The 27,225-nt window shown below is 45.3% G+C and overlaps 1 protein-coding gene across 1 annotated transcript in view; it reads left to right on the top strand.

Moving 5' to 3' along the window:
* Window positions 1–767: 767 nt before the first annotated feature.
* The window catches only part of LOC126426574 (speckle-type POZ protein-like), a 32,906-nt gene continuing 6,448 nt past the window's right edge, over window positions 768–27,225 (top strand). The window contains exons 1-2 of the mRNA XM_050088472.1: window positions 768–1,330; window positions 26,138–26,257. Of these exons, the coding sequence (XP_049944429.1) occupies window positions 768–1,330; window positions 26,138–26,257 (683 nt within the window). The remainder of the gene's footprint in view (window positions 1,331–26,137; window positions 26,258–27,225) is intronic.

The raw sequence follows: 27,225 nt of genomic DNA, 5'->3' as shown, positions 1-27,225 counted from the left end.
AATACCAATCGTTTCTACAACTACCTTACTGTGTTTTACCTGCCCACTTTTCGACGGACGTCCCTTCTGTGGTTCCCTGGTTCCCTGAGACCCTCTAACCTAAAAAACCGCCCAGTCCCTTCCACACAGCCCCCACTACCATGCAGCTGCCTCCTGTGCTCTCTCACGATGTCTAACGCCTACTGAGACGCTGATATGGAGTATGGCAGTAGTTGGCAGCACAATGCATCTAATATGAAAAGCGTAAGTTTTTGCTTGTGTCCGGATACTTTTGATCACATAGTGTACCTGTTGAGTAAAACAAGGGTGCTGCAATAGTATGGGGAAATACTGATCATTGTGTTGTTGAAGATTTACTGCTGTTCACCTGTAGTATCAATCGCAGGTAGGATGTCGAAGTATTGTAACAGTCTTGTGATGGGCTACACTTCCCAACTGTTGGTTCATTAAAGTACAAATGTATATTAAATAGGGTCCGCAGCTCGTGGTCGTGCGGTAGCGTTCTCGCTTCCTGTGCCCAAGTTCCCGGGTTCGATTCCCGGCGGGGTCAGGGATTTTCTCTGCCTCGTGTTGACTGAGTGTTGTGTGATGTCCTTAGGTTAGTTAGGTTTAGATAGTTCTAAGTTCTAGGGGACTGATGACCATAGATGTTAAGTCCCATAGTGCTCAGAGCCATTTGAACAATTTTTTTGTATCAAATAGGAAATGTTGGTGTTCTCTAAGGACCGATGGTTGCTCAGTGACGTCTTGTTTCAGCATCACCTACAATGGCAGCAGTTAACGAGGTTCAGCTTACCGCCGCCGTGAACTTGGGCGCCCTTCTAGATGCGGGGGAAGGCGCCGTGGTGATATTAGTGGCGGGCGAGACACGGCTGGCTGCCCACAGGACAGTGCTGGCTGCCAGGAGCCCCGTGTTCCAGGCAATGTTCCAGCATGACACGCTGGAGGCCAGCAGCGGCCACGTCACAATCACAGACGTGGAGGGGCCGGTGCTGAGGGAGCTGCTGGCCTACATGTACACCCTTCAGGCCCCCGAGCTGCCTGGCATGGCCCCGCTCTTGCTCGCAGCCGCTGATAAGTACGGCTTGTCTGCCCTAAAGGCTGTCTGTGAGCAGCAGGTGGTCGCACAGCTCTGTGTCGAGAACGCTGCGGCCTCGGCCGTGCTCGCAGTGAGGCATTCGTGCCCAAAACTCACAGCGGCCGCCGTCGCCTTCATAAAGGCCAACCTCCACGTGATGGGCACGAAGGGATGGGCAGACATGATGCGGAACCATCTCGAACATGTCATCGAAGTTAGTCGGATGCTTTCTGATCCGCCACCATCAACCAGGTAAGCACAAGACGAACCACACGTTTGTGTTCGCATGTGTTCAAATGTGTGTGAAATCCTAAGGGGTCAAGCTGCTGAGGCAGTCAGTCCCTAGACTCACTCACTACTTAAACTAATTTATGCTACGGACAACACACACATCCGTGCCGGAACCTCCAGCGGGAGGGGCTGCTCAATCCGTGACGTGGCACCTCTAACCGTACGGCCACTCTGTGCGGCCACGTTTGTGCTCCCCACCTATATGGCTATGTGTTTTCAAGACTAAAAGGTCGCTGGCTCGAGTGGCCGAGCGGTTCTAGGCGCTACAGTCTGGACCGCGCGACTGCTACGGTCGCAGGTTCGAATCCTGTCTCAGGCATGGATGTGTGTGATGTTCTTAGGTTAGTTAGTTATGAGTAGTTCTAGGTTGTAGGAGACTGATGACCTCAGAAGTTAAGTCCCATAGTGCTCACAAGGGAACCTCCCCATCGCACCCCCCTCAATTTTAGTTATAAGTTGGCTCAGTGGATAGGCCTTGAAAAACTGAACACAAATCAATCGAGAAAACTGGAAGAAGTTGTGTGGAACTTTGAAAAAATAAGCAAAATATACAAACTGAGTAGTCCATGCGCAACATTGGCAACATCAAGCATAGTGAGAACTCAAGACCGCCGTGGTCCCGAGGTTAGCGTGAGCAGCTGCGGAACGAAAGGTCCGTGGTTCAAGTCTTCGCTCGAGTGAAAAGTTTTCTTTCTTTATTTTCGCAAAGTTATGATCCGTCCCTTCGTTCATTGACGTCTCTGTTCACTGTAATAAGTTTAGTGTCTGTGTGTTGCGACCGCACCGCAAAACCGTGCGATTAGTAGACGAAAGGACGTGCCTCTCCAATGGGAACCGAAAACATTTGATCGCAAGGTCATAGGTCAACCGATTCCTCCACGGGAAAACATGTCTGATATATTCTATACGACACTGGTGACGGCATGTGCGTCACATGACGGGCATATGTTGTCGACCCACCTAACTTGTACAATTGGCGAATGGGTAAAAAGATTCTTCTACCTTGCCCGATTTATGTTTTCTTGTGGATGTGATAATCACTCCGAAAAAAGTGATGAAAACATAACAGTTTGTCACATAAACTGAAAATAAAAAATTGAACTTTTCACTCATGGGAAGACTTGAACCAAGGACCTCTCGTTCCGCAGCTCCTCACGCTAACCACGGGACCACGGCGCCCCAGAGCTCACACTATCCTTGATGTTGCATATCTTGCGCATGGACTACTCAGTTTGTATATTTTGCTTATTTTTTTCATAGTTCCACACAACTTGTTCCTGTTTTCTCTATTGATCTGTGTTCAGTTTTTCAAGGCCTATCCACTGTGCCAACTTAAAACTAAATCTGAGGGGGGTGGGATGGGGAGGTTCCCTTGTCAGAGTCATTTTTTGGACTAAAAGGTCTCTCACATCCTAAGATGTGCCAGTTCTCTAGACTACAACGTAATCGATGACCGTTTCTTATAGCTCAAGACCTGTCATTGCCTTCTCCTAAGAAGTTCATCGAATCTCTGTATTGAAGTATGTTTATAAACAGTTAAGATTTGCTTAGAAAATCATGGAAAAGCGAAGGTTATTACAGCTTAAGAAATTGTTTTGACCTTCACGCAACCCATCCTTATTTGCAGTCATTAGTTCTCTTATATTGCCGTTGTATAGGTTTTGACATCAACCCTCTCATTGGAGGATAAATTGGTAGTATATTAAGTTGGTGTAATTCTTTCTGGTAGGCGCAAACATGTACTGCTCAGCACAGAAACAGACACACTGACGAGTGCAGTTTGTAGCCAGGCAGATGAGTGCTCAGGCCTTGTTCTCCACGATGTATAGGTGATGTTACATCTCCTTATAAACTGTAGCACTTAGTTGTTTGGTGGCATTGCTGCTTCTAATAATGATGCATCTCACCACATTTATAGAGGTTGAAGATGCAGACTTGGTATTTCGTGTATGTCTATATGTATGTATGAAACTGGGGACCTAGAAACGATGCACAGACTTCGTCCTACTGTAGCCCTCAGTGGTTCACAATCCCACAACAGACCCAGCAGTCTACCCACCCCACCGTCGCCCCACACCGAACCGAGGGCTATTGTGCAGTTAGGCCCCCAGTGGACTCCTCCAGGAACGTTTCATAGCACAAGAGTGTAACCCCAAATGTTTGTGTGGTAGAGTAATTATGGTGTACGCATACATGGAAATGGTGTTTGCACAGCAATTACCGACACAGTGTAACTGAGCCAGAATAAGGGGAACCAGCCCACATTTGCCGAGGTGGATGTAAAACCGCCTTACAAACCATCCACAGGCTGGCCGGCAAACTGAACCTCGACACTAATCTGCCAGGAGGATTCGTGCCATGGACCGGCATCCCTTCCCGTTCGGGAAGCAGCATGTTAGAGCGCACGGCTATCCGGGTGGGCTGTTATGTCTTCATTTTCCACCACCTGAAGGATTGTAGTATGTAGCAGCAAGAGTCAATGAGGCCTGCAACATAATCCCACTTTTCCATTGTGAGCAATGTGTGGGTGCTATTCTGTCATTCTGTGCAACAGATTAATCTGAGATGTACCCTTTACCCTGTGGCTCCTGCAAGATGCAATTTCCACCCCACACTACTACAGAAGTCAGACAGACGCTCCTAAGGTTCTAAAGAGAAATGCCTGAAAAACTTTCAGCAATAAATATCTTCTGGAGTCATCCGCTGTAAGGAAATGACACAAAAGTTCACAAAAGTTCTTACGTAACTAGTGGGATAATTGGGTACTGGAGTAGTGCTAATTAGCATAAGAAAAACATGAAACTAACGAAAATTATTATTTTTTTGCAACAATTCTGAGAAATCACAATGGCACTTTTAGTTATGAACTGAACAAGTTATGTCCGGGTTCTTTTCGGAATGTGAAATTACCTCTTAAGGATAGGATTCGCTAATGAAATTTCTATACAAAGTTTAATATTGTTATTGACTTGGCAGAATGGCTGAGAGCTGCGCCTACTCAACTTGAATAATTATCCGTTAGAATGTTGCTAGGTACGGTCGAGGCTGTCACGTGTGAAATGCAGCAAAGTGTACTGTTGTGGAGGAAATATGGGGCTCGCAAGAGCTGTAGCGCTCAATACTGTAAGCTGCGATGACTGCTGTCTGCGCCACTCGCTGCTGACAAATAAGATAACTCTTGTTCTATCTGGAATGACCTTCGCCAATCAAACTCTCCCTATGCCTTGATGAAGTCAAGGACTCCTATTCACCCCTAGTCTCTAACTATTGGCGTGGTACACCGGTCAGATAACCAGTCCACCACGATGCCACTCAAAAATTCGCTCAAAGGCATTTAACTATAACTCTGTCTGTTCACACCGCACAATAAGTGTGGTGGCCAACACAGTGAACAATGCTTAATCACAAGGACTCAATATAGAGTCGCTCTCTGATACGCTCTCGACAGAGGTGCTCTCCCAGTGAAGTACTGAGGAGAGACTTGTTCCTCACTGAGTACACGTACGAGCGCGCACGCTCTCGTTACGTGTTCTCCCTCCAAGAGCGGCAACGGAACAGCCCCTCTCCACGCCAGATGTAATGGGGTATATCTATCAGTCTCTTCCATTTCTCCTTCAGCTCAAGGTGTCAGGAATATCGTCTGCCAATCAGAATTGCTCTTCTAAAACGGGAGAATGACGTTTCGTTCAAGGCGACCAATCCGGAAATCTGTAGCATCAGCGTTTGGCGTTTACTGTCTCCCTGTGAAAACGTCTGAAACTGCATGCTATGTTTGTAAAGAATGTGTAGGCTGGGCGCTCCCACACAATGTAGCGGATTTTGCATTTAAGCCGAACACGGGGTCGCTCTCCCTTTCATTCGGGCAAATGCTGTCTGCTCTATGGGTGGTCACCGGCCGACGTAGATAGGCTGACTCGTCCTTAGAAGTGACCAGCCTCCTGGCGCACGGTTTGCCTCTCCCGAACTAAAAGCTTTTGTGACCATTGTGTCTTGAATGTGCGTGTGTGTACGCCAGCCTCGAGTATTTCAACCTCGGTGCGCACTTTGCGATTTACTTGTTATTTGAATATCGTTTACATGAATTCATACAACAATGACTTTATCTTATCGCGTTTGGGTTCGAATGAAGCGTCTTGATGTGCGGAATACGATTGTGAGGGCGGAATATGTAAGCAATGAAGGTCAGGAGACCGCGATGTCTTACACCATTTTCCATGTTTCCATACTGCGTTGACTTGTCGAAGCTTTTAGATGTAGTAAAACATATCACTATTACGACCTCAACCCCACATGCAGGGTCTCACGCTACTAGTAGCCTAGCATTTGCTGCAATTTCCATCAAAATGCTGTGAGGCGACTCGGCCATCCAGATGTGCTTTTAATAATTTTACTTATATCTTGACCATACCTTTATTTTTCATCAACCTGACGCATTTCGACTTTTCATCATTTTCAAAGGTGCTCTATCTGAAGATGTCGGCCAGTTGCGCTGATGAAATATTGTGGAGTTTTCACTATGACATCCGACGTCTCGCCCGAGAACCATATATATAAGTTTTTTTTAGTGCTTGTCAGATCTTGACTTCCATACCCTTAACTAGGCAAAAAAATAATACTAGCCAAGGCTGCCCACTTGTATCGGCGCCTCATACGAAGCTTAGGAAAGCTGAGACAGCCAAATGCTAGGCTTTTAAATAGTTTTACTTATGTACACTTTTATTTTTGATCAACCTTATGCATGTCCACTTTCCGTCTTCTTCAAAGGCAGTGCTCTGTCAGTCACGTAAAATCCAGAAATACGGAATAAATCTGAAATCCCCTGTCAATAGCACACAACACTTCATGTGAATAAAGATCTAGTTGTCTTTCACAGGATCGACGTTTTCAAAATCCGTGTTGACTGTGTGTCAAATGACCGTTTTCTTCTAGGTAATTTATAATGTTCGAACACAATACATTTTCCAAAATCCTGCTGCATATCGACTGTAACTGTATGGGCCTGTAATTTAGTGGATTACTCCTACTACCTTTCTTGAATATTGGTGTGACCTGTGCAACTTTCCAGACTTTGGGTACGGATCTTTCGTCGAGCGAACGGTTGTGTATGATTGTTAAGTAGGGAGCTAATGCATCAGCATACTCTGAAAGGAACCTAATTGGTATACAGTCTGGACCAGAAAACTTGCTTTTATTAAGTGATTTAAGTCGCTTCACTACTCCGAGGACATCTACGTTACTCATGTTGGCAGCTGTTCTTGATTCGAATTCTGGAATATTGGCTTCGTCTTCTTTTGTGAAGGCATTTCGGAAGGCTGTGTTTAGGAGCTCTGCACTGTCTTCGATGGTATCTCCATTGCTATTGCGCAGAGAGGTCATTGATTGTTTCTTGCCGCTAACATACTTCACATACGGCCAGAATCTCTTTGGATTTTCTGACAGGTTTCGAGACAAAGTTTCGTTGTGGAAACTGTTATAGGCATCTCGCACTGAAGTCCGCGCTAAATTTCGAGCATCTGTAAAAGATCGGCAATGTCGGGGATTTTACGTCTGTTTAAATTTGGCATGTTTGTTTCGTTGTTTCTGCAACAGTGGCCTGGCCCGTTTTGTGTACCAAGGAGGATCAGGTCCGGCGTTTGTTAATTTGTTTGGTACAAATCTCTCAATTGCTGCCGATACTATTTCTTTGAATTCAAGCCACATCTGGTCTACATTTATATTTTTAATTTGGAAGGAGTGGTCTCTCAAGAAGGCAAGAAGTGAATTTTAATCTGCTTTCTTGAATAGGCATATTTTTCGTTTATTTTTGAAGGATTTGGCGGGTACAATATTCAGTCTCCCTACGACAACCCGGTGTTCATCAATCCCTGCATCCGTTTTGATGCTCGTTATTACCTCAGGATTATTTGTTGCTAAGAGATCAACTGTGTTTTCACAACCGTTTACCATTCGCGTGGGCTCATGTATTAACTGTTCCAAATAATTTTCAGAGAATGCGTTTAGCACAATGTCGGATGATATTTTTATGCATAACTCCGGCATTAAACATGTATTTTCACTAACACATCGAGGATAAATTAAAGTCACCAGCAACTATAATCATATGAGTCAGGTACGTGTTTGAAATGAAACACAAGTTTTCTTTGAACCTTTCAGCAACTAACTGTATCATCTGGATTGGGAGGTCGGTAAAAGGATCCAATTATTTTATTTCAGTTGCCAACAATGACCTCTACCCATACTAACTCATAGGAAGTGTCTACTTCAATTTCGCGACAAGTTAAACTACTTCTGACAGCAACAAACTCGCCACCGCCAACCGTGTTTAGCCTATCTTTTCAGAACACCGCTAGGTTCTTCGCAAAAATTTCGGCTGAGCTTATATCCGGCTTTAGCGAGCTTTCAGTGCCTGTAACGATTTTAGCATCAGTGCTTGCTATTAGCGCTTGGAGCTGTGGTACTTTCCCAACACAGCTACGACAATTCACAACTGTTATACCAAATGTTCCGGTATGTACGTTCTTCCTGTGTTCGGCCTGCACCCTTTGTGACTGAAGCCCATCTTGTGTTTTCCCGAGACCCTGTAACCTAAAAAAAACCGCCCAGTGGGCGCCACACAGCCCCTGATACCCGTGTAGCCACGCAAGATCATTTGAGTAATTTCAGAGGTTCGAAGAAGATGTATTATCGAATAGTGTATTAAGCATTGCTGTCCAGTTTCGCAATATGCTGCGGAATTCTGGTCGTATGTAAAGTACACACTCGGTAAGACGCAGTCAATACCTCCGTTGCGCAGTGCCGATGGTACTGTTACCGACGATTGTGCCGCTAAAGCGGAGTTATTGAACGCAGTTTTCCGAAATTCCTTCACCAGGGAAGACGAATGGAATATTCAAGAATTTGAAACACGAACAGCTGCTAGCATGAGTTTCTTAGAAGCAGATACCTTAGGGGTGGCGAAGCAACTCAAATCACTTGATACGGGCAAGTCTTCAGGTCCAGATTGTATACCGATTAGGTTCCTTCAAGATTATGCTGATACAATAGCTCCCTACTTAGCAATCATATACAACCGCTCGCTCACCGATACATCTGTACCTACATATTGGAAAATTGCGCAGGTCGCACCAGTATTTAAGAAGGGTAGTAGGAGTAATCCATCGAACTACAGACCTATATCATTGACGTCGGTTTGCAGTAGGGTTTTGGAGCATATACTGTATTCAAACATTATGAATCACACCGAAGGGAACGATCTATTGATACGTAATCAGCATGGTTTCAGAAAACATCGTTCTTGTGCAACGCAGCTAGCTCTTTATTCACACGAAGTAATGGCCGCTATCGTCAGGGGATCTCAGGTTGATTCCGTATTTCTGGATTTCCGGAAAGTTTTTGACACCGTGCCTCGCAAGCGACATCTTATCAAGCTGCGGGCCGATGGGGTATCGTCTCAGTTGTGAGACTGGATTCGTGATTTCCTGTCAGGAAGTTCGCAGTTCGTAGTAATAGACGGCAAATCATCGAGTAAAACTGAAGTGATATCAGGTGTTCCCCAGGGAAGCGTCCTAGGACCTCTGCTGTTCCTGATCTATATAAATGACCTGGCTGACAATCTGAGCAGTTCTCTTAGGTTGTTCGCAGATGATGCTGTAATTTACCGTCTAGTAAGGTCATCCGAAGACCAGTATCAGCTGCAAAGCGATTTAGAAAAGATTGCTGTATGGTGTGGCAGGTGGCAGTTGACGCTAAATAACGAAAAGTGTGAGGTGATCCACATGAGTTTCAAAAGAAATCCGTTGGAATTCGATTACTCGATAAATAGTACAATTCTCAAGGCTGTCAATTCAACTAAGTACCTGGGTGTTAAAATCACGAACAACTTCAGTTGGAAAGACCACATAGATAATAATGTGGGGAAGGCGAGCCAAAGGTTGCGTTTCATTGGCAGGACACTTAGAAGATGCAACAAGTCCACTAAAGAGACAGCTTACACTACACTCGTTCGTCCTCTGTTAGAATATTGCTGCGCAGTGTGGGATCCTTACCAAGTGGGATTGACGGAGGACATCGAAAGGGTGCAAAAAAGGGCAGCTCGTTTTGTATTATCACGTAGTAGAGGAGAGAGTGTGACAGACACGATACGCGTGTTGAGATGGAAGTCATTAAAGCAAAGACGTTTTTCGTCGCGGCGAGATTTATTTACGAACTTTCTCTTCCGAATGCGAAAATATTTTGTTGAGCCCAACCTACATAGGTGGGAATGATCATCAAAATAAAATATGAGAAATCAGAGCTCGAACAGAAAGGTTTAGGTGTTCGTTTTACCCGCGCGCTGTTCGGGATTGGAATGGTAGAGAGATAGTATGATTGTGGTTCGACGAACCCTCTGCCAAGCACTTAAATGTGAATTGCAGAGTAGTCATGTAGATGTAGAAGTGTACAATCATTGTTTCCGCAGGTAGCGGATTCCATGGCGGTGGGGCAGAAGCTACGCACTGTAGTGAAATTTCAGTTAAAAATGAAGGACAATACTCATTACGTGACTTGGTTTCAGGGTTTGGACGATTGCACAGAGTTCCACACTATAGATTTGCATGAAACTAGCATTACGTGGAACATTTTCTCTCGTGTTAGTGGGTATGAAGCCTCTGGTAAACTTTATGTAGAATACTTTGAACATAGCTGCTAAGGTTCAGTGACCGTGTCAGAATTATATTGGAACAAATAAGCTCTCGGTCACAAATATTAAGTCAAAATTGACCTGGTTTCGATGCTACTATGAGCGTCGTCTTCAGAATTAGACTAACTGTTCTAAAACATATTAGGTATATAGTAAATTAATAAAATTAAAGTACTGAGTGGAAAAGCTGCAGTACTTAACAGTCACATATTAAAAAAAGATCTAAGCCGGAAAGGCGGCGTCATGAACAGTTGTGAGATGGTGAGCCGCTAAGGGCTGCTCATACTGTGGACAAGGGTTGCAACCCTTAGTGGCTCGCCATCTCACAACTGTTCATGACGTCGCCTTTCCGGCTTAGATCTTTTTTTAATATGTGACTGTTAAGTACTGCAGCTTTTCCACTCAGTACTTTAATTTTATTAATTTACTATATACCTAATATGTTATAGAACAGTTAGTCTAATTCTGAAGACGACGCTCATAGTAGCGTCGAAACCAGGTCAATTTTGACTTAATATTTGTGACCGAGGGCTTATTTGTTCCAATTTAATTTGTGTAGAATATTTTCTCTATTGGTACTCACAAGGGAACCTCCCCATCGCACCCTCCTCAGATTTAGTTATAAGTTGGCACAGTGGATAGGTCTTGAAAAACTGAACACAGATCAATCGAGAAAACAGGAAGAAGTTATGTGGAACTTTGAAGAAATAAGCAAAATATACAAACTGAGTACTCCATGCGCAAGATAGGCAACATCATGGCGAGTGAGAACACAGCAGCGCCGTGGTCCCGTGGGTAGCGTGAGCAGCTGCGGAACCAGAGGTCCTTAGTTCAAGTCTTCCCTCGAGTGAAACGTTTAACTTCTTATTTTCAGACAATTATCAAAGTTCAGGCACTCACACATAATCAAATTCGCTCTCCAATATTCCAGGACATGTTCAGATTTCCTTGGACATATGCAGGATTTGATGGTCTACACGCGGAAAAATTTGAAAACGTTAAAAACATATGTTATGGCAGAGCAGAGGGAAAACTGTGCGACTGTGAAACTGTTGCATTCTTTTGTTGCAGTTTATGTGACAAACTCTTATCTTTTCATCACTTTTTGGGAGCGATTATCACATTCACAAGAAAACCTAAATCGGCAAGGTAGAAGAATCTTTTTACCCATTCGCCAAGTGTGCAAGTTAGGTGGGTCGACAACATATTCCTGTCATGTGACGCACATACCGTCACCAGTGTCGTATAGAATATATCAGACGTGTTTTCCTGTGGAGGAATCGGTTGACCTATGACCTTGCGATCAAATGTTTTCGGTTCCCATTGAAGAGGCACGCCCTTTCGTCTACTAATCGCACGGTTTTGCGGTGCGGTCGCAAAACACAGACGCTAAACTTATTACAGTGAACAGAGACGTCAATGAACGAACGGACAGATCATAACTTAAAAAAAAAAAGTTTTTTCACTCTAGGGAAGACTTGAACCAAGGAACTGTCGTTCCGCAGCTGCTCACGCTAACCACGGGACTACGGCGCTCCTATGTTCACATTAGCCATGATGTTGCCTATCTTGCGCATGGACTACTCAGTTTGTATATTTTGCTTATTTTTTCATAGTTCCACACAACTTCTTCCTGTTTTCTCGATTGATCTGTGTTCAGTTTTTCAAGGCCTATCCACTGTGCCAACTTATAACTAAATCTGAGGGGGGTGCGATGGGGAGGTTCCCTTGTCAGAATCGACAACACTCACTTGTCATCTGGTAGGGAAACGTGCGAACCATTAGGATAGGCGAAATGTTGTAAACAGGAAATGATAACAACAGCTTTCACTGCCATCTTGCACAGGTTTCTGCAGTCGCTGAAAGCAACGAGTGGTTACTTACGAGACAGTAATTCCTACTCTCACTCCATACTTCCGTACGCTTCTGCTACCGAGCGAGGTGGCGCAGTGGCTAGCACACTGGACTCGCACTCGGGAGGACGACTGTTCAATCCCGCGTCCGGCCATCCTGATTTAGGTTTTCCGTGATTTCCCTAAATCACTCCAGGCAAATGCCGGGATGGTTCCTTTGAAAGGGCACGGCCGACTTCCTTCTCCGTCCTTCCCTAATCCGATGAGACCGATGACCTCGCTGTTTGGTCTCTTCCCCCAAACCAACCAACGCTTCTGCTTTCAAAGGAATAGTCGTGGCTTTACGTAGTAACAAGGAAGAGTGTTTTGTAGAGCATTGCACGATTACTCATACATTGAGAGAGAGGGAGTATCGTCTCACACATAGCGGTTTACAGGAACAGTTTTCGCGAGACTTGTGAAATTTTGCATGGAAATTATATTATTTACACTCACACGCCACAGGTCTGATGGCTGTCATAGAGTACTTAGGACAATTGCACAGAGCTCGCGTCTTCCACGTATGGCACAGGGCCTGAGGGTTCAGAAGCTTGGAGTAGAAGCCCAGTTGCGCAGAGCTCATCACTGTTGTGAAATTTCACACGAAAATGAAGCTGTTTATCAACGCAATACACGTTGTTGCACACGTGTTTGGGACCTCAAGGCGCTGAAGCTTAGCGCAGTTGCATGCGTACACCTCAGCGCTTTTGTGAAAATACGCATGACAATTAATGATCTGAAATTTGATGTCCAGGACTCTGGAGCGAAATTCAGACTATTACCAATTCTATAATGTAAGCCGTTTATGCTGTTACCTTTTCCCGTTTCACGTTCACATCCTGCAGCATCAAATCTTAGTGTCCTGCCCCACTCCAATACTTTCTACATTATTAATATGTTCCTTAGATTCATTTCTTGTTTTATTTACTTCTGTGGATAATTGGGTGTTTTCCATTGTCTCGCTCATCTTTAAAATCCACAAGATCTTGCTTAATCTGACCAACAGCAAGACTTCAACTTCGTAAAATCTGTTGTCTCAGTTCATTATCAACCTGCATTGCACGCTCAGTAAAAGTTGCCTTTCTTATTTGATCTGTTTACCTATTTTGGCTTCGCTGCTAACAGCAAAATCTACCTCGCATTTTTCAATTTTACTTACAAGATCACCTTCAGTATTCTGTAATTCTTTCAACTCCCCATTAGTACATTTTAGATTTTCTACACTTCTAAAAGCAAAATATCTACTGCAAGATTACTTTGCCTTTTCCCCGGTTTCCTCAGTTGTAACTGCAAAATCTTTAGCAAGATTAGCCTGAGTAACGTGATTTACTGACTATAAACTATTGAGATTCTACAAAAGTAACGTCATTGTGCTAGAAGGACCTCCTGTTACCGGATTACCCACGTCTACTTCCTGCTATTTGATTTGTAGTGGCCGTCTGGAGCATTATGACCAACAGTGTCTACAGCACTATTCATACCAAAAATGGTTTCAGATCTACAGTGTGTAAACTTTTAGATGGGGGAGTTGTGAGGGGAGTGCGGTGAGAGGAGGAAGCAAGCATTGGCTAGTGAGGGGTGAGGAGCCGTTGGGGGGGGGGAAGCAAGGCACGCCTACCAGTTGCAGTGCTGGCACTACAACACTACAAATTGTGCGTCATGCTTACACGAAAGCAGACATGTTTGTCTACTATGCGCTCACAAACCATTCATCCGATTGCAATGATACTGGTGAGTTGTTCTCCGAACGTCCAAAAACAGTAATGAACAATGTTTTCTTATAAGTATGTCAATATTACGTGTATAGCGCAATTTATGAAGTTCGGGCTTGTTATGCAGTGGACTCGGGTTCGATTCCCACGCCTCGCATTTTTTTTTCATTTTATTTTATTCCCCGCAATGTTAAACTATTAATTATAAAATTTAAATATACTTAAAAAAGGTCCTATAGCATATCGTAACTGTCAATCTCTATGTATAAAAATGAATGTATGTATGTCTGCCCTCTGTGCGTTCCCAAACCATTCATCCGATTGCCATGAAATTTTGGTGATTTGTTCCCCGTACGCCCACGAAGATTCCTAGCCGAAAAAAAAATAAGAGTCATTCTTGAGGAGATATGACGTCATAAACAATGAGATGCCACCGCGGGAAAATACCCAGATTTATGCATCTACTATTTGAGAATGAGAGCACTTAGCGACTAGCAACAAACGTCACATACAATTTCAAACCTTTAAGAAAAATTTTCTCGCTGACAGCCCCCACAACATAATGAAAGGAAAAAAAGGTTGCCGCTTACTACATTTTCTCAGTACATACCGTAAATCTGCCCGCAACATATTTCCCATACAATATCCACATACACTCCTGGAAATGGAAAAAAGAACACATTGACACCGGTGTGTCAAACCCACCATACTTGCTCCGGACACTGCGAGAGGGCTGTACAAGCAATGATCACACGCGCGGCACAGCGGACACACCAGGAACCGCGGTGTTGGCCGTCGAATGGCGCTAGCTGCGCAGCATTTGTGCACCGCCGCCGTCAGTGTCAGCCAGTTTGCCGTGGCATACGGAGCTCCATCGCAGTCTTTAACACTGGTAGCATGCCGCGACAGCGTGGACGTGAACCGTATGTGCAGTTGACGGACTTTGAGCGAGGGCGTATAGTGGGCATGCGGGAGGCCGGGTGGACGTACCGCCGAATTGCTCAACACGTGGGGCGTGAGGTCTCCACAGTACATCGATGTTGTCGCCAGTGGTCGGCGGAAGGTGCACGTGCCCGTCGACCTGGGACCGGACCGCAGCGACGCACGGATGCACGCCAAGACCGTAGGATCCTACGCAGTGCCGTAGGGGACCGCACCGCCACTTCCCAGCAAATTAGGGACACTGTTGCTCCTGGGGTATCGGCGAGGACCATTCGCAACCGTCTCCATGAAGCTGGGCTACGGTCCCGCACACCGTTAGGCCGTCTTCTGCTCACACCCCAACATCGTGCAGCCCGCCTCCAGTGGTGTCGCGACAGGCGTGAATGGAGGGACGAATGGAGACGTGTCGTCTTCAGCGATGAGAGTCGCTTCCGCCTTGGTGCCAATGATGGTCGTATGCGTGTTTGGCGCCGTGCAGGTGAGCGCCACAATCAGGACTGCATACGACCGAGGCACACAGGGCCAACACCCGGCATCATGGTGTGGGGAGCGATCTCCTACACTGGCCGTACACCACTGGTGATCGTCGAGGGGACACTGAATAGTGCACGCTACATCCAAACCGTCATCGAACCCATCATTCTACCATTGCTAGACCGGCAAGGGAACTTGCTGTTCCAACAGGACAATGCACGTCCGCATGTATCCCGTGCCACCCAACGTGCTCTAGAAGGTGTAAGTCAACTACCCTGACCAGCAAGATCTCCGGATCTGTCCCCCATTGAGCATGTTTGGGACTGGATGAAGCGTCGTCTCACTCGGTCTGCACGTCCAGCACGAACGCTGGTCCAACTGAGGCGCCAGGTGGAAATGGCATGGCAAGCCGTTCCACAGGACTACATCCAGCATCTCTACGATCGTCTCCATGGGAGAATAGCAGCCTGCATTGCTGCGAAAGGTGGATATACACTGTACTAGTGCCGACATTGTGCATGCTCTGTTGCCTGTGTCTATGTGCCTGTGGTTCTGTCAGTGTGATCATGTGATGTATCTGACCCCAGGAATGTGTCAATAAAGTTTCCCCTTCCTGGGACAATGAATTCACGGTGTTCTTATTTCAATTTCCGGGAGTGTATATCAGTAAATGCGCCGGCAAATTTATGTCTCTTTACGACATATAATTCAGGAGATATGACGTGGTAAACATCGAGATGCGTGAAAAAGTGCCGCGTCAGGCATGACGTTTTGTTCTATTATTTCTTCACTACTAACACTATTCGCAACACGTTTCGCAAACGTGTTAAAAAAAGTATTTGTGAAGCAATTTTTTCTGCTCCCTTCCCCTTTCGCAGCATTCAATCACACGCAATATAATTTTGCGAGCATCGCTACGTAATACTGGTTTACTTCTAACCGTAGGCCTACTGGTAGGGGTTGTTGGCGACTCCCGAGATGGGCCAGCAACTGCCTCTTCACTCATTTTGATAATATTTAGCACAACTGCACAATAAAAACACGCAGAACAGTACAGCGCAAAACAATAACGAAGTAGACGACAATGGCTGCCATGTCCAGCACAGTCAGCTACGTAATGTTGGTAGCAGTCGAAACTGCATGCTTACCGAAGCCTCCCGACGTTTATCGACTTCTACCGATTCAGGACTAGGGAGAGTCTGCCATCTAAACGTTTACACGCTGTACTAAATTAGTGCTTGAATCTACTAATCTTCATGTTGTGTCCTTAACACTAATTAAGGCTACATTCGCCATATACTCTGTCTTCTCTTAGCTGCCAATCTTCAGTTTCTTTCTATACGCCATAAAAATGGGTCCCAACACAGCCCAGTAAATTACTCCTTACAATGTAGTTTTTAAAAATTACAGTACACCATCAACGCTACTGATCATGCTTAACACCAATACAGCCTCATGCAATATTATGCCGCCGGCCGCTGGTGGCCGAGCGTTTCTGGCGCTACAGTCTGGCACCGCGCTACCGCTACGGTCGCAGGTTCGAATCCTGCCTCGGGCATGGATGTGTGTGATGTCCTTAGGTTAGTTAGGTTTGAGTAGTTCTAAGTTCTAGGGGACTTATGACCTTAGCAGTTGAGTCCCATAGTGCTCAGAGCCATTTCAACCAATATTATGCCCTCTGCCCAACTGTGTGCATGCTTAACTTCGTCTGGTTGTGACAATGATATTGCCGCTGATGCATAGTACAGAAGCTGCGATGTGATGCGACTTGATTGTGCTTCAACTCTTCTTTCTTGTGTACATCCAGGTGCGATGAAAATACTTCCCACATAAGATAAAATACTTTCCACATACGATTAGTTATCATTTGCGTCCATCGTTCCTAATTCACTTTTTTGGCATATCGTCTTTACTCAATGTGCACTATTAATTCTGCACCCAAAAATTACTGGCTTTTTACCCATCATATGCAGACTTCTTACTAGTAAATTGTTATCACAGTTCATTCTGGCATAGTCAGATTGGCTAAAGTTCTTCTTTCAAAATTTGATCTTTCTTTCATTAAACGAAATTTAATTAATATCCGCTCGTTTCTACTGCTGCCCACAGTTTCATCACCGAAGAACAGAGTTTTTCGTATGGTGACTTATGTGCAGTTCTCCACAGAAGAAGACATTCATTTCACGTTTCAGCTAACTTATCCAAAGATGGCATCATTTCGTTAATAAGACCTGTGACATACATAACCGCTGTCTATGTTATTTTAATGTTTATTCTCTTTGCAGTCGTACGAATGAGAAAAAAAGGAGTGATGGGTAGAATAGATATGTAGAGGGGTATTGAGTTCTACCGCGGGTCTGAACTGACGTGCGCACTGCTTCCTATGCCTAGAGGGGTCTATATTCAAGAACAGAACTGCAGAGATAAAAGTTACTCAATGGAAACCCAGTTTATCAATTCTTGTAGGAAGTAACTGCTCTCCATTCCTTCTCGGACAGACTCACAGCACTGATTCCGTCTCGCCATAATGAAAAAGCTGCACCTTCCGAAATTATACCGAGAACGATGTGCCTGTCTCTCTGGCTTACTCGATGAACAAAATAATTTCTTCTCCATTTGCTTAATCACTTCCTTTGTTCACTGTTCTTTTCAGAATATTTATCACGCAACGACATTAACTTGCTCTCAGACTGAGGCTACACTCTAACCATCACTTTCAGCCACTCATCCAACATTCCAATAGCTCTTCCTGTTTAAGCACACACACTCAGTTGGCGCCCAACTGTTCCCTCTCATAATATGGCAGCAACTGGAACCACAGTCAGTTCCACAATAAAGTGTACACCGTCATCTACTTGAAATAAAAGGCACTATTATAAAGATTAGATGGGTAGATCACGTAACTAATGATGAACTATTGAGTAGAATTGGGGAGAAGAGGAGTATGTGGCACAACTTGACAAAAAGAAGGGACCGGTTAGTAGGACATGTTCTGAGGCATCAAGGGATCACAAATTTAGCATTGGAGGGCAGCGTGGAGGGTAAAAATCGTAGAGGGAGGCCAAGAGATGAATACACTAAGCAGATTCAGAAGGATGTGGGTTGCAGTAAGTACTGGGAGATGAAGAAGCTTGCACAGGATAGGGTAGCGTGGAGAGCTGCACCAAACCAGTCTCAGGACTGAAGACCACAACAACAACATTATAAATGTATGTTTACATGAAAATAGATGTTATTACCAACTGCACAATTACCTAATACTTAAACCAAGCGTCGCCATTATCAATTATAGCTTGGGACCTTAGTGCTTTCTCCAGTAAATTATTCACGTTTCCAACCTCTAAATACCGTTTGATCCCATTTGCAACGAATGTCTTTGACTTTCTAAGAATCTTAGCAGCAGCTCCATATGATAGCTTTGGTCACTTTGGATGATTTACAAGGACTCTGCGTCGCCACGCTTCAGGTATTTTGCATTCATTTTAAACTGCAACTGACAAAACAAAACATTCAACTCTGTTTATCTGTACACTGTGCAAAAGCTCATCGATTACAGATTCGAGACCACTACGAGAGATGTCGCTGCGAACGTTACGTCTAAAATTGTTCCGCACACTTTCCTGTGCAACTGAGTGTGTGTGGCTGTGATCGGTTATTGGTAAAGGTATCAGGAATGGTACCCTTACCACTCAACTCTGAATCACCTTTCCTGTTAATATGAAAACTTGCTGTAGTCCCATTTATTGTCTGCGCGTCTTATTGTTCAGTTCCTAAGACATGATCAGCAGATACTTTGAACAGTGTGCTATGATCATAGTTTTACATTAAGTAGACTTAATGTGTAACACAACCATTTTAATTTCTGTGACAATATTGTGAGAGTGACGTATCTGAACTGTCCTGTCCTATGAATGTCCTGCCAGACCAGAAATATTGTTCGTCAATACACTTCCCTATAGATACTGCTTCATTTTGAACAATCTGTTGCTCAGCATACTAGGTTATGCTAATGCAGAGTGTAAGAGGAGCAGCCATTAATTCATTGGTAATTCATTCATGTTAACTGACAAGTCATTCTCGTTGACAGTGTGTGTTCTACACTCAAGGGCCAAAGATACTGGTACACCTGCCTAATATCATGTAGGCCCCCTAAGAGCCGCAGAGGTGCCACAACGCGCCGTGGTAGGGACTCGGCTAATGGTGGAGGGAACTGACACCAGGAATCCTGCAGGGCGGTCCATAAAACCGTACGAGGGGGTGGAAATCTCTTGTGAACAGCATGTTGCAAGGCATCCCAGATGTGCTCAATAGTGTTCACCTCTTGGGAGTTGGGTGGTCAGCAGAAATGTTTAAACTCAGAAGAGTGTTCCTATTCTGGACGTGTGGGGGTCGCATTGTCCTGCTGGAAATGCCCAAGTCTGACGAAATGCATGAATGGATGGAGGTGATCAGACAGGATACTATTGTGTGTGTCACCTGTCAGAGCCGTATCTAGACGTATCAGGGGTCTCATATCACTCCAGCTGCATGCGCCCCACACCATTATAGAGCTTCCACCGGCTTGAACAGTCCTCTGCTGACATGCAGGGTTCACGGATTCATGAGGTTATCTCCATACCCGTACAAGTCCACCCGCTCGATACAATATGAGGTAGTATGTTTCCAGTCATCAAGGGTCCAGTTTCGCCGTTGACGGGCGCAGGCGAGGCATAAAACTTTGCGTTGTGCAGTCATCAAGGGAGCACGGGTGGGCCTTCCACTCCGGAAGCCAATATCGATTAGGTGAGAGCGGGGCAATGCCGTACAGCGGGGTAATACCGTGCACCGCTTTATCCAGTTTCCCAGAGAGCGCAAAGAGCGCTGCACGGTGCTGCCACATAGCGGAAGTAACTATAATCAGATACAGAGGGGTCTATATCATTCAACGACGCAGACATCTTCGACCATCGGTTTCAACTGATTTCGACTGTTTTCTTATACAATCTAAAGATCTAGAGGTGAGCGAAATATGTTAATAGCAACAATATTTAAAGTAGGTCTAAATAATTATGCATTTCTTGATCTTCTTTTAAACATCAAATGTTAGACGTTAAATTTCCTGATTGTTGGGTTAGAATTTACAATGGCGAGTCATGTTGTCTCGGGGCAATACCGTGCCGATGCACGGTATTGCCCCGTGGTGAATGGTATTGCCCCATATGGTAAGTTCTTTTGGTATTTTCGTAAACTACACTCCTGGAAATTGAAATAAGAACACCGTGAATTCATTTTCCCAGGAAGAGGAAACTTTATTGACACATTCCTGGGGTCAGATACATCACATGATCACACTGACAGAACCACAGGCACATAGACACAGGCAACAGAGCATGCACAATGTCGGCACTAGTACAGTGTATATCCACCTTTCGCAGCAATGCAGGCTGCTATTCTCCCATGGAGACGATCGTACAGATGCTGGATGTAGTCCTGTGGAACGGCTTGCCATGCCATTTCCACCTGGCGCCTCAGTTGGACCAGCGTTCGTGCTGGACGTGCAGACCGCGTGAGACGACGCTTCATCCAGTCCCAAACATGCTCAACGGGGGACAGATCCGGAGATCTTGCTGGCCAGGGTAGTTGACTTACACCTTCTAGAGCACATTGGGTGGCACGGGATACATGCGGACGTGCATTGTCCTGTTGGAACAGCAAGTTCCCTTGCCGGTCTAGGAATGGTAGAACGATGGGTTCGATGACGGTTTGGATGTACCGTGCACTATTCAGTGTCCCCTCGACGATCACCAGTGGTGTACGGCCAGTGTAGGAGATCGCTCCCCACACCATGATGCCGGGTGTTGGCCCTGTGTGCCTCGGTCGTATGCAGTCCTGATTGTGGCGCTCACCTGCACGGCGCCAAACACGCATACGACCATCATTGGCACCAAGGCAGAAGCGACTCTCATCGCTGAAGACGACACGTCTCCATTCGTCCCTCCATTCACGCCTGTCGCGACACCACTGGAGGCGGGCTGCACGATGTTGGGGCGTGAGCGGAAGACGGCCTAACGGTGTGCGGGACCGTAGCCCAGCTTCATGGAGACGGTTGCGAATGGTCCTCGCCGACACCCCAGGAGCAACAGTGTCCCTAATTTGCTGGGAAGTGGCGGTGCGGTCCCCTACGGCACTGCGTAGGATCCTACGGTCTTGGCGTGCATCCGTGCGTCGCTGCGGTCCGGTCCCAGGTCGACGGGCACGTGCACCTTCCGCCGACCACTGGCGACAACATCGATGTACTGTGGAGACCTCACGCCCCACGTGTTGAGCAATTCGGCGGTACGTCCACCCGGCCTCCCGCATGCCCACTATACGCCCTCGCTCAAAGTCCGTCAACTGCACATACGGTTCACGTCCACGCTGTCGCGGCATGCTACCAGTGTTAAAGACTGCGACGGAGCTCCGTATGCCACGGCAAACTGGCTGACACTGACGGCGGCGGTGCACAAATGCTGCGCAGCTAGCGCCATTCGACGGCCAACACCGCGGTTCCTGGTGTGTCCGCTGTGCCGTGCGTGTGATCATTGCTTGTACAGCCCTCTCGCAGTGTCCGGAGCAAGTATGGTGGGTCTGACACACCGGTGTCAATGTGTTCTTTTTTCCATTTCCAGGAGTGTATATATTTGGAAGTGTGTGCGTATGTGTGTCATCTTACAAGTTTTCTTTCTTCTTTTTAATCACAAATGGTGAGAAACAAAGCCAGAAGCACAGAAAGGGGCAAAGGGTGGAGGGAACATGAAATGAATTTCGCACTCCACAATGTTGTAGAAAATGCAAAGCCAAACAGAGTAGCTGCAAGAATGTACGGAATACATCTTTCTACTTTAAGAGATAGGCTAAAAACAGGAGATTGCTCTAAAGTAACAGCTGAAAACTATATTTGCGACTACTGCCATTAAAACAGGGGATAAATGTGTTCAGAGACAAGTTGACACCATAATCCAATAATTTTGTTTTACCAGTAAAAGGATTTTCTGTCTTTAGAAACTTTAATAAGTTGTAAAAGTTATGTTTTTCAGTTCTACATAAATTCTGAATTTCGAGTTTCTTAATTTGATTTATTTTTACAGAGTTTTTGTCATTTTATGTGCTATGCTGTATCATAAGATACGAGGGCTATCCATAAAGTACATTACATTTCGGAATTAAAAATAAAGTACTGGAAATTTTTTTTATTATATACAGATGAAAGCCACACTTAAATACTACTTTTCTACATAGTTGCCATTTAAATTAAGGCACTTATCGTAGCGATGGACGAGCTCGGAAATTCCTTCGTCGTAAAATTCGGCCGCCTGCGCCTTCAACCACGTGGCTACCTCTTCTCGAAGCCGTGCGTCGTCATCAAAACGCTGCACAGCCAACCACTTCTTCATTGCTGGGAATTAGGGAAGTCGCTCGGTGCCAGGTCGGGACTGTACGGCGGATGAGGAAACAACTCCCACTTAAAAGATTCGAGAACTTCACGAGTGGCATTTGCCGTGTGGGTCCGGGCGTTGTCGTGAATCGGCAAGATCTTTGAGCCCAACTTTCCCCTGCGCTTGCTTTGTATTGCTCTCCTGAGGTTGTGCAGAGTTTCGCAATACCTTTGAGAGTTTATTGTAGTGCCTCTTTCCAGGAAATCCACAAAAATCACACCTTTTCTGTCTCAAAAGAAGAGGTAACCACGTGGTTGAAAGCGCAGGCGGCCGAATTTTACGACGAAGGAATTTCCAAGCTCGTCCATCGCTACGATAAGTGCCTTAATTTAAATGGCAACTATGTAGAAAAGTATTATTTAATTGTGGCTTTCATCTGCATATAATAAAAAAATTCCAGTACTTTATTTATTTTTAATTCCAAAACGTAATGTACTTTGTGGATAGCCCTCGTATATTGCGCGGTATTACCCACCCCTCGGGGTAATACCGTGCAACGTGACACGTTTGTAAAACAGCTGTAGGAATGTAAAACGATTTAATATTGCAAATATGAAGCCATAAACGTGTGGGGCATTGATTTCTTGCCCAAAAAAAAGGTGTTCAGCATTTCAATTGAGTTCGAAAAATACGAAATATTTGAAAAATGGCTTACGTGCACGGTATTTCCCCGCTCTCCCCTGTGTTTCAGTGAACGGTTCCCACACTGACATTTGTTGATGGCCCAACATTGAATCTGCAGCAATTTGCGGAAGGCCTGCGCTTCTGTCACGCTGAACGATTCATTCGTCGTTCGTCTCGTTCTTGCAGGTACTTTTTCCGGCCGCAGCGATATCAAAGATTTGATGTTTTAACAGATTGCTGATGTCCACGATATCCCCACTCCATCGCTACCTCGGAGATGCTGTGTCCCATCGCTCGTGCGCCGACTATAATACCACGCTCAAACCCACTCAAACCTAGGACGCCGAAGCCCCCTCTTCTAACTTGGATGCCCTAGGGGGGGCTTCGGCGAGCCCACACGTATTCAATAAGTTTACTGACGAAGAATTACAACTTTCGAAATGGTTTATGTATTTTAACTAAGGCATCGGTTTATAAATGTTGTTAATTGTTATAAATATTGGATTAAGTGAATAAAAAATTGACATATTACAAAACAAAATACAGATGTGTTCATATACAATAGACTACTCTGAGTCCTCAACTTCAAGGCAAGAGACACACTTCACAACTTTTTCTGAATGTGTGTTACACACATGTTTATGACACTGTCCGCAATACCGTTTTGGTTTACTTAGATTGTTGCACTTCTGCTTCTTTGTTTTAGCTTCTCTTACACAAACATGGCACCAACCTTTCCCTGCAGGAGGCTGGCGTGCTTCTGTTGTCACTTCTTTGATTTTCTTTTGTACAATAGTCTCCATTGATTGAACAATTTGGTTAGATTACCCTCTTGCATTGGCACTTCTTTCTTCTACCTGGAATTTCACTAGTTCCATCCAAGCTTGCAGAAGACAAAGTTTCCGTTTGCTGTGTTTCTTTTCATTCCATCTTGGATGTTGCTGGATGAAAATGGTGGTTGCATTGATAGCACAAATGTCGATGAGAGAGTAAAATACAGATAGAGGTCACCTCTTTGTTCCCCTCTTGCAGGTGTACATACGCGCCATTTTATCAATGGTATCAGTTCCACCTTTAGTGGAATTATAATATGTATTTATCTCGGTTTTATTCTTCTCTCCTCCAACAGTGCCTTTATCTTGGTGCATTGTTGACAACGTCAGTAAGTTTTTACTTGGTTTCGTTTTTCCTGTACTTACTGGAGGCCTTCGTGTTGGGAACTGCACTAACTCACTGCAAGTTTACAAGATAGATAACAACTGACTGACATCAACAATCACTTCCTCTGAAAGTAAAGCGATTGTTGTGAATATCAAAAATACCAACCAACAAGAAACCAACTTGCATTGTTGTAGAGATGAGAAATACGAAATCTTACTAAGGGAAATTTTCTATAACATGGAAGCCTAAGGGAGGGGGGGTTGTTTGGACCCATAATAAGTTTATTTATTTATTCTTTCAAAGCAAGAATTTTCTATAAAATATATTGACGCTAACGTTTCATAAAATAGCCAACAAACATAACTCAAAGGGAATATGTAGTATGAAAGTTACTTGGGCAAAAGCAGGGGACATAAAAAAATTGTGGGTTCAACGAACACCCGCCTTAGGCGTCCTAGGGTTAAATCTTGATAACCTCCCTGTATGGACTCTGCCACTCACTCCAACTGCCATCTAGTGGCAGCTTCAAACTGGGCAGGTCAGACTGTCCAGTATAGTCTGCTCCCTGTCAGAAGAACTTGCAACCTACGTGCGGCAGTGGATCTCCCAGGTCCTTTGTTCGCGCAGGTAGGATTAGCCGTTGTAACGGCCGGGCAGGTAGCTGCGAGACCCCGTAGCGGGCGGGCGTGTATGTCTTCCAGCTGAGACAGGAGCCGCAATTGGCGCGCTGCCTGTGCAAGTTGTAAAGTTTAATGTAATAAATACTTATAAAAGACAACTTCCAGAATGAAATTTTCACTTTGCAGCGGAGTGTGCTCTGATATGAAACTTCCTGGACGATTAAAACTGTGTGCCCGACCGAGACTCGAACTCGGGACCTTTGCTGTGAGTACCGGACGTGAGTCGTGCTTCGGTAGCTCAGATGGTAGAGCACTTGCCCGCGAAAGGCAAAGGTCCCGAGTTCGAGTCTCGGTCGGGCACACAGTTTTAATCTGCGAGGAAGCTTCATAACAGACAACTTGTTCCGTCTAGTTATTGTGAGTGGAAACAAGGGGAGGAGAGTAAGTCCTCTCGGACTATACATTCACACTCCAATGTGCCACCACGGGAGGAAGAGCCCGCGCGCACATTTTTTGGTCCTCCGGGCCGGATACAGTGACCACGCGGAATTTACGTTCGCGCGGACCTATTTTCCGGTATTTGTGATGGCACATTGTAGTGTGAGCGTATAGTGCGAGAGGACTTACTGTCCTCCCCTTGTTTCCACTCACAATAACTAGACGGAACAAGTTGTCTGTTGTAAGTATTTATTACGTTTAACCTTACAAGTTGCACAGGCAGCGCACCAACTGCGGCTCCTGGCTTAGCTGTAAGACATACACGCCCGCCCGCTCCGGGGTCTCGCAGCTACCCGCCCGGCCGTTCCAACGGCTAATCCTACCTGCGCGAACAAAGGACCTGGGAGATCCACTTCCGCACGTAGGTTGCAAGTTCTTCCGACAGGGAGCAGACTATACTGGACAGTCTGACCTGCCCAGTTTGAAGCTGCCACTAGATGACAGTTGGAGTGAGTAGCAGAGTCCAAACACTCCATTTTTAATAGCAGTAACAGATCTAACAACTGCGCCGGACACTTGTCGTCTTATACAGGCGTTGCCGGCGGCAGCGCCTGTTTACGCATCTCTATATTTGAATGCGAATGCCTGTACCACTTTGTGTGTGCGTTATCGTACACAATGCGACAGCCGTAGTGCCCGTAGTAAGCAGCCGCCCGGCCCCCGTGTGAGCACGCTCGCCCACGCAGCGATTCCCTCTCTCTCTCTGTGCAGCGCGCCAGCCACCACCAGAAAGGGGCAGAGCGACCGCGGCCGGACCCCGGCGGCGGCTGCGCCCACCACGGCTCCCGGCCAAACTCCACCGCCTGACGAGGCCACCGTCTCTCGCTTGCGGTGAGTTGCCTAACTGCAACAGCACGGCTTCTGCACTCACAGCACAACTTACTCACATCTTAAACAAGTGTAATACTGAAAAAAATCGAACTTGCCTTCTGTTTGTATTTTCGGAGAAAGCAAAGGTAACAGTCACAGGTAACAGTTATAGTAATTAAGTTATGATATGGCGATTACTAACGCGATTTCTTTACAGACGAATGGAAAAACTGGTAGAAGCTGACCTCAGGGAAGATCAGTTTGGATTCCGTAGAAATGTTGCTACACGTGAGGCAATACTGACCCTACGACTTATCTTAGAGGAAAGATTAAGGAAAGGCAAACCTACGTTTCTAGCATTTCTAGACTTAGAGAAAGCTTTTGACAATGTTGACTGGAATACTCTCTTTCAAATTCTGAAAGTGGCAGGGGTAAAATACAAGGAGCGAAAGGCTATTTACAAATTGTACAGAAACCAGGTGGCAGTTATAAGAGTCGAGGGAAGCAGTGGTTGGAAGGGAGTGAGACAGGGTTGTAGCCTCTCCCCGATGCTATACAATCTGTATATTGAGCAAGCGATCAAGGAAACAAAAGAAAAGTTTGGAGTAGGTATTAAAATCCATGTAGAAGAAATAAAAACTTTGAGGTTTTCCGATGACATTGTAATTCTGTCAGAGACAGCAAAGGACTTGGAAGAGCAGTTGAACGGAATGAACAGTGTCCTGAAAGGAGGGTATAAGATGAACATCAACAAAAGCAAAACGAAGATAGTGGAATGTAGTCGAATTAAGTCGGATGATGCTGAGGGAATTCGATTAGGAAATGAGACACTTAAAGTAGTAAAGGAGTTTTGCTATTTGGGGATCAAAATAACTGATGATGGTCGAAGTAGAGAGGATATAAAATGTAGACTGGCAATGGCAAGGAAAGCGTTTCTGAAGAAGAGAAATTTCTTAACACCGAGTATAGATTTAAATGTCAGCAAGTCG

Source organism: Schistocerca serialis, chromosome 11 (genome assembly GCF_023864345.2).
Source record: "Schistocerca serialis cubense isolate TAMUIC-IGC-003099 chromosome 11, iqSchSeri2.2, whole genome shotgun sequence".
Classification (NCBI taxonomy): domain Eukaryota; kingdom Metazoa; phylum Arthropoda; class Insecta; order Orthoptera; family Acrididae; genus Schistocerca; species Schistocerca serialis.
This window is presented reverse-complemented; position numbering and strand designations above follow the sequence as displayed.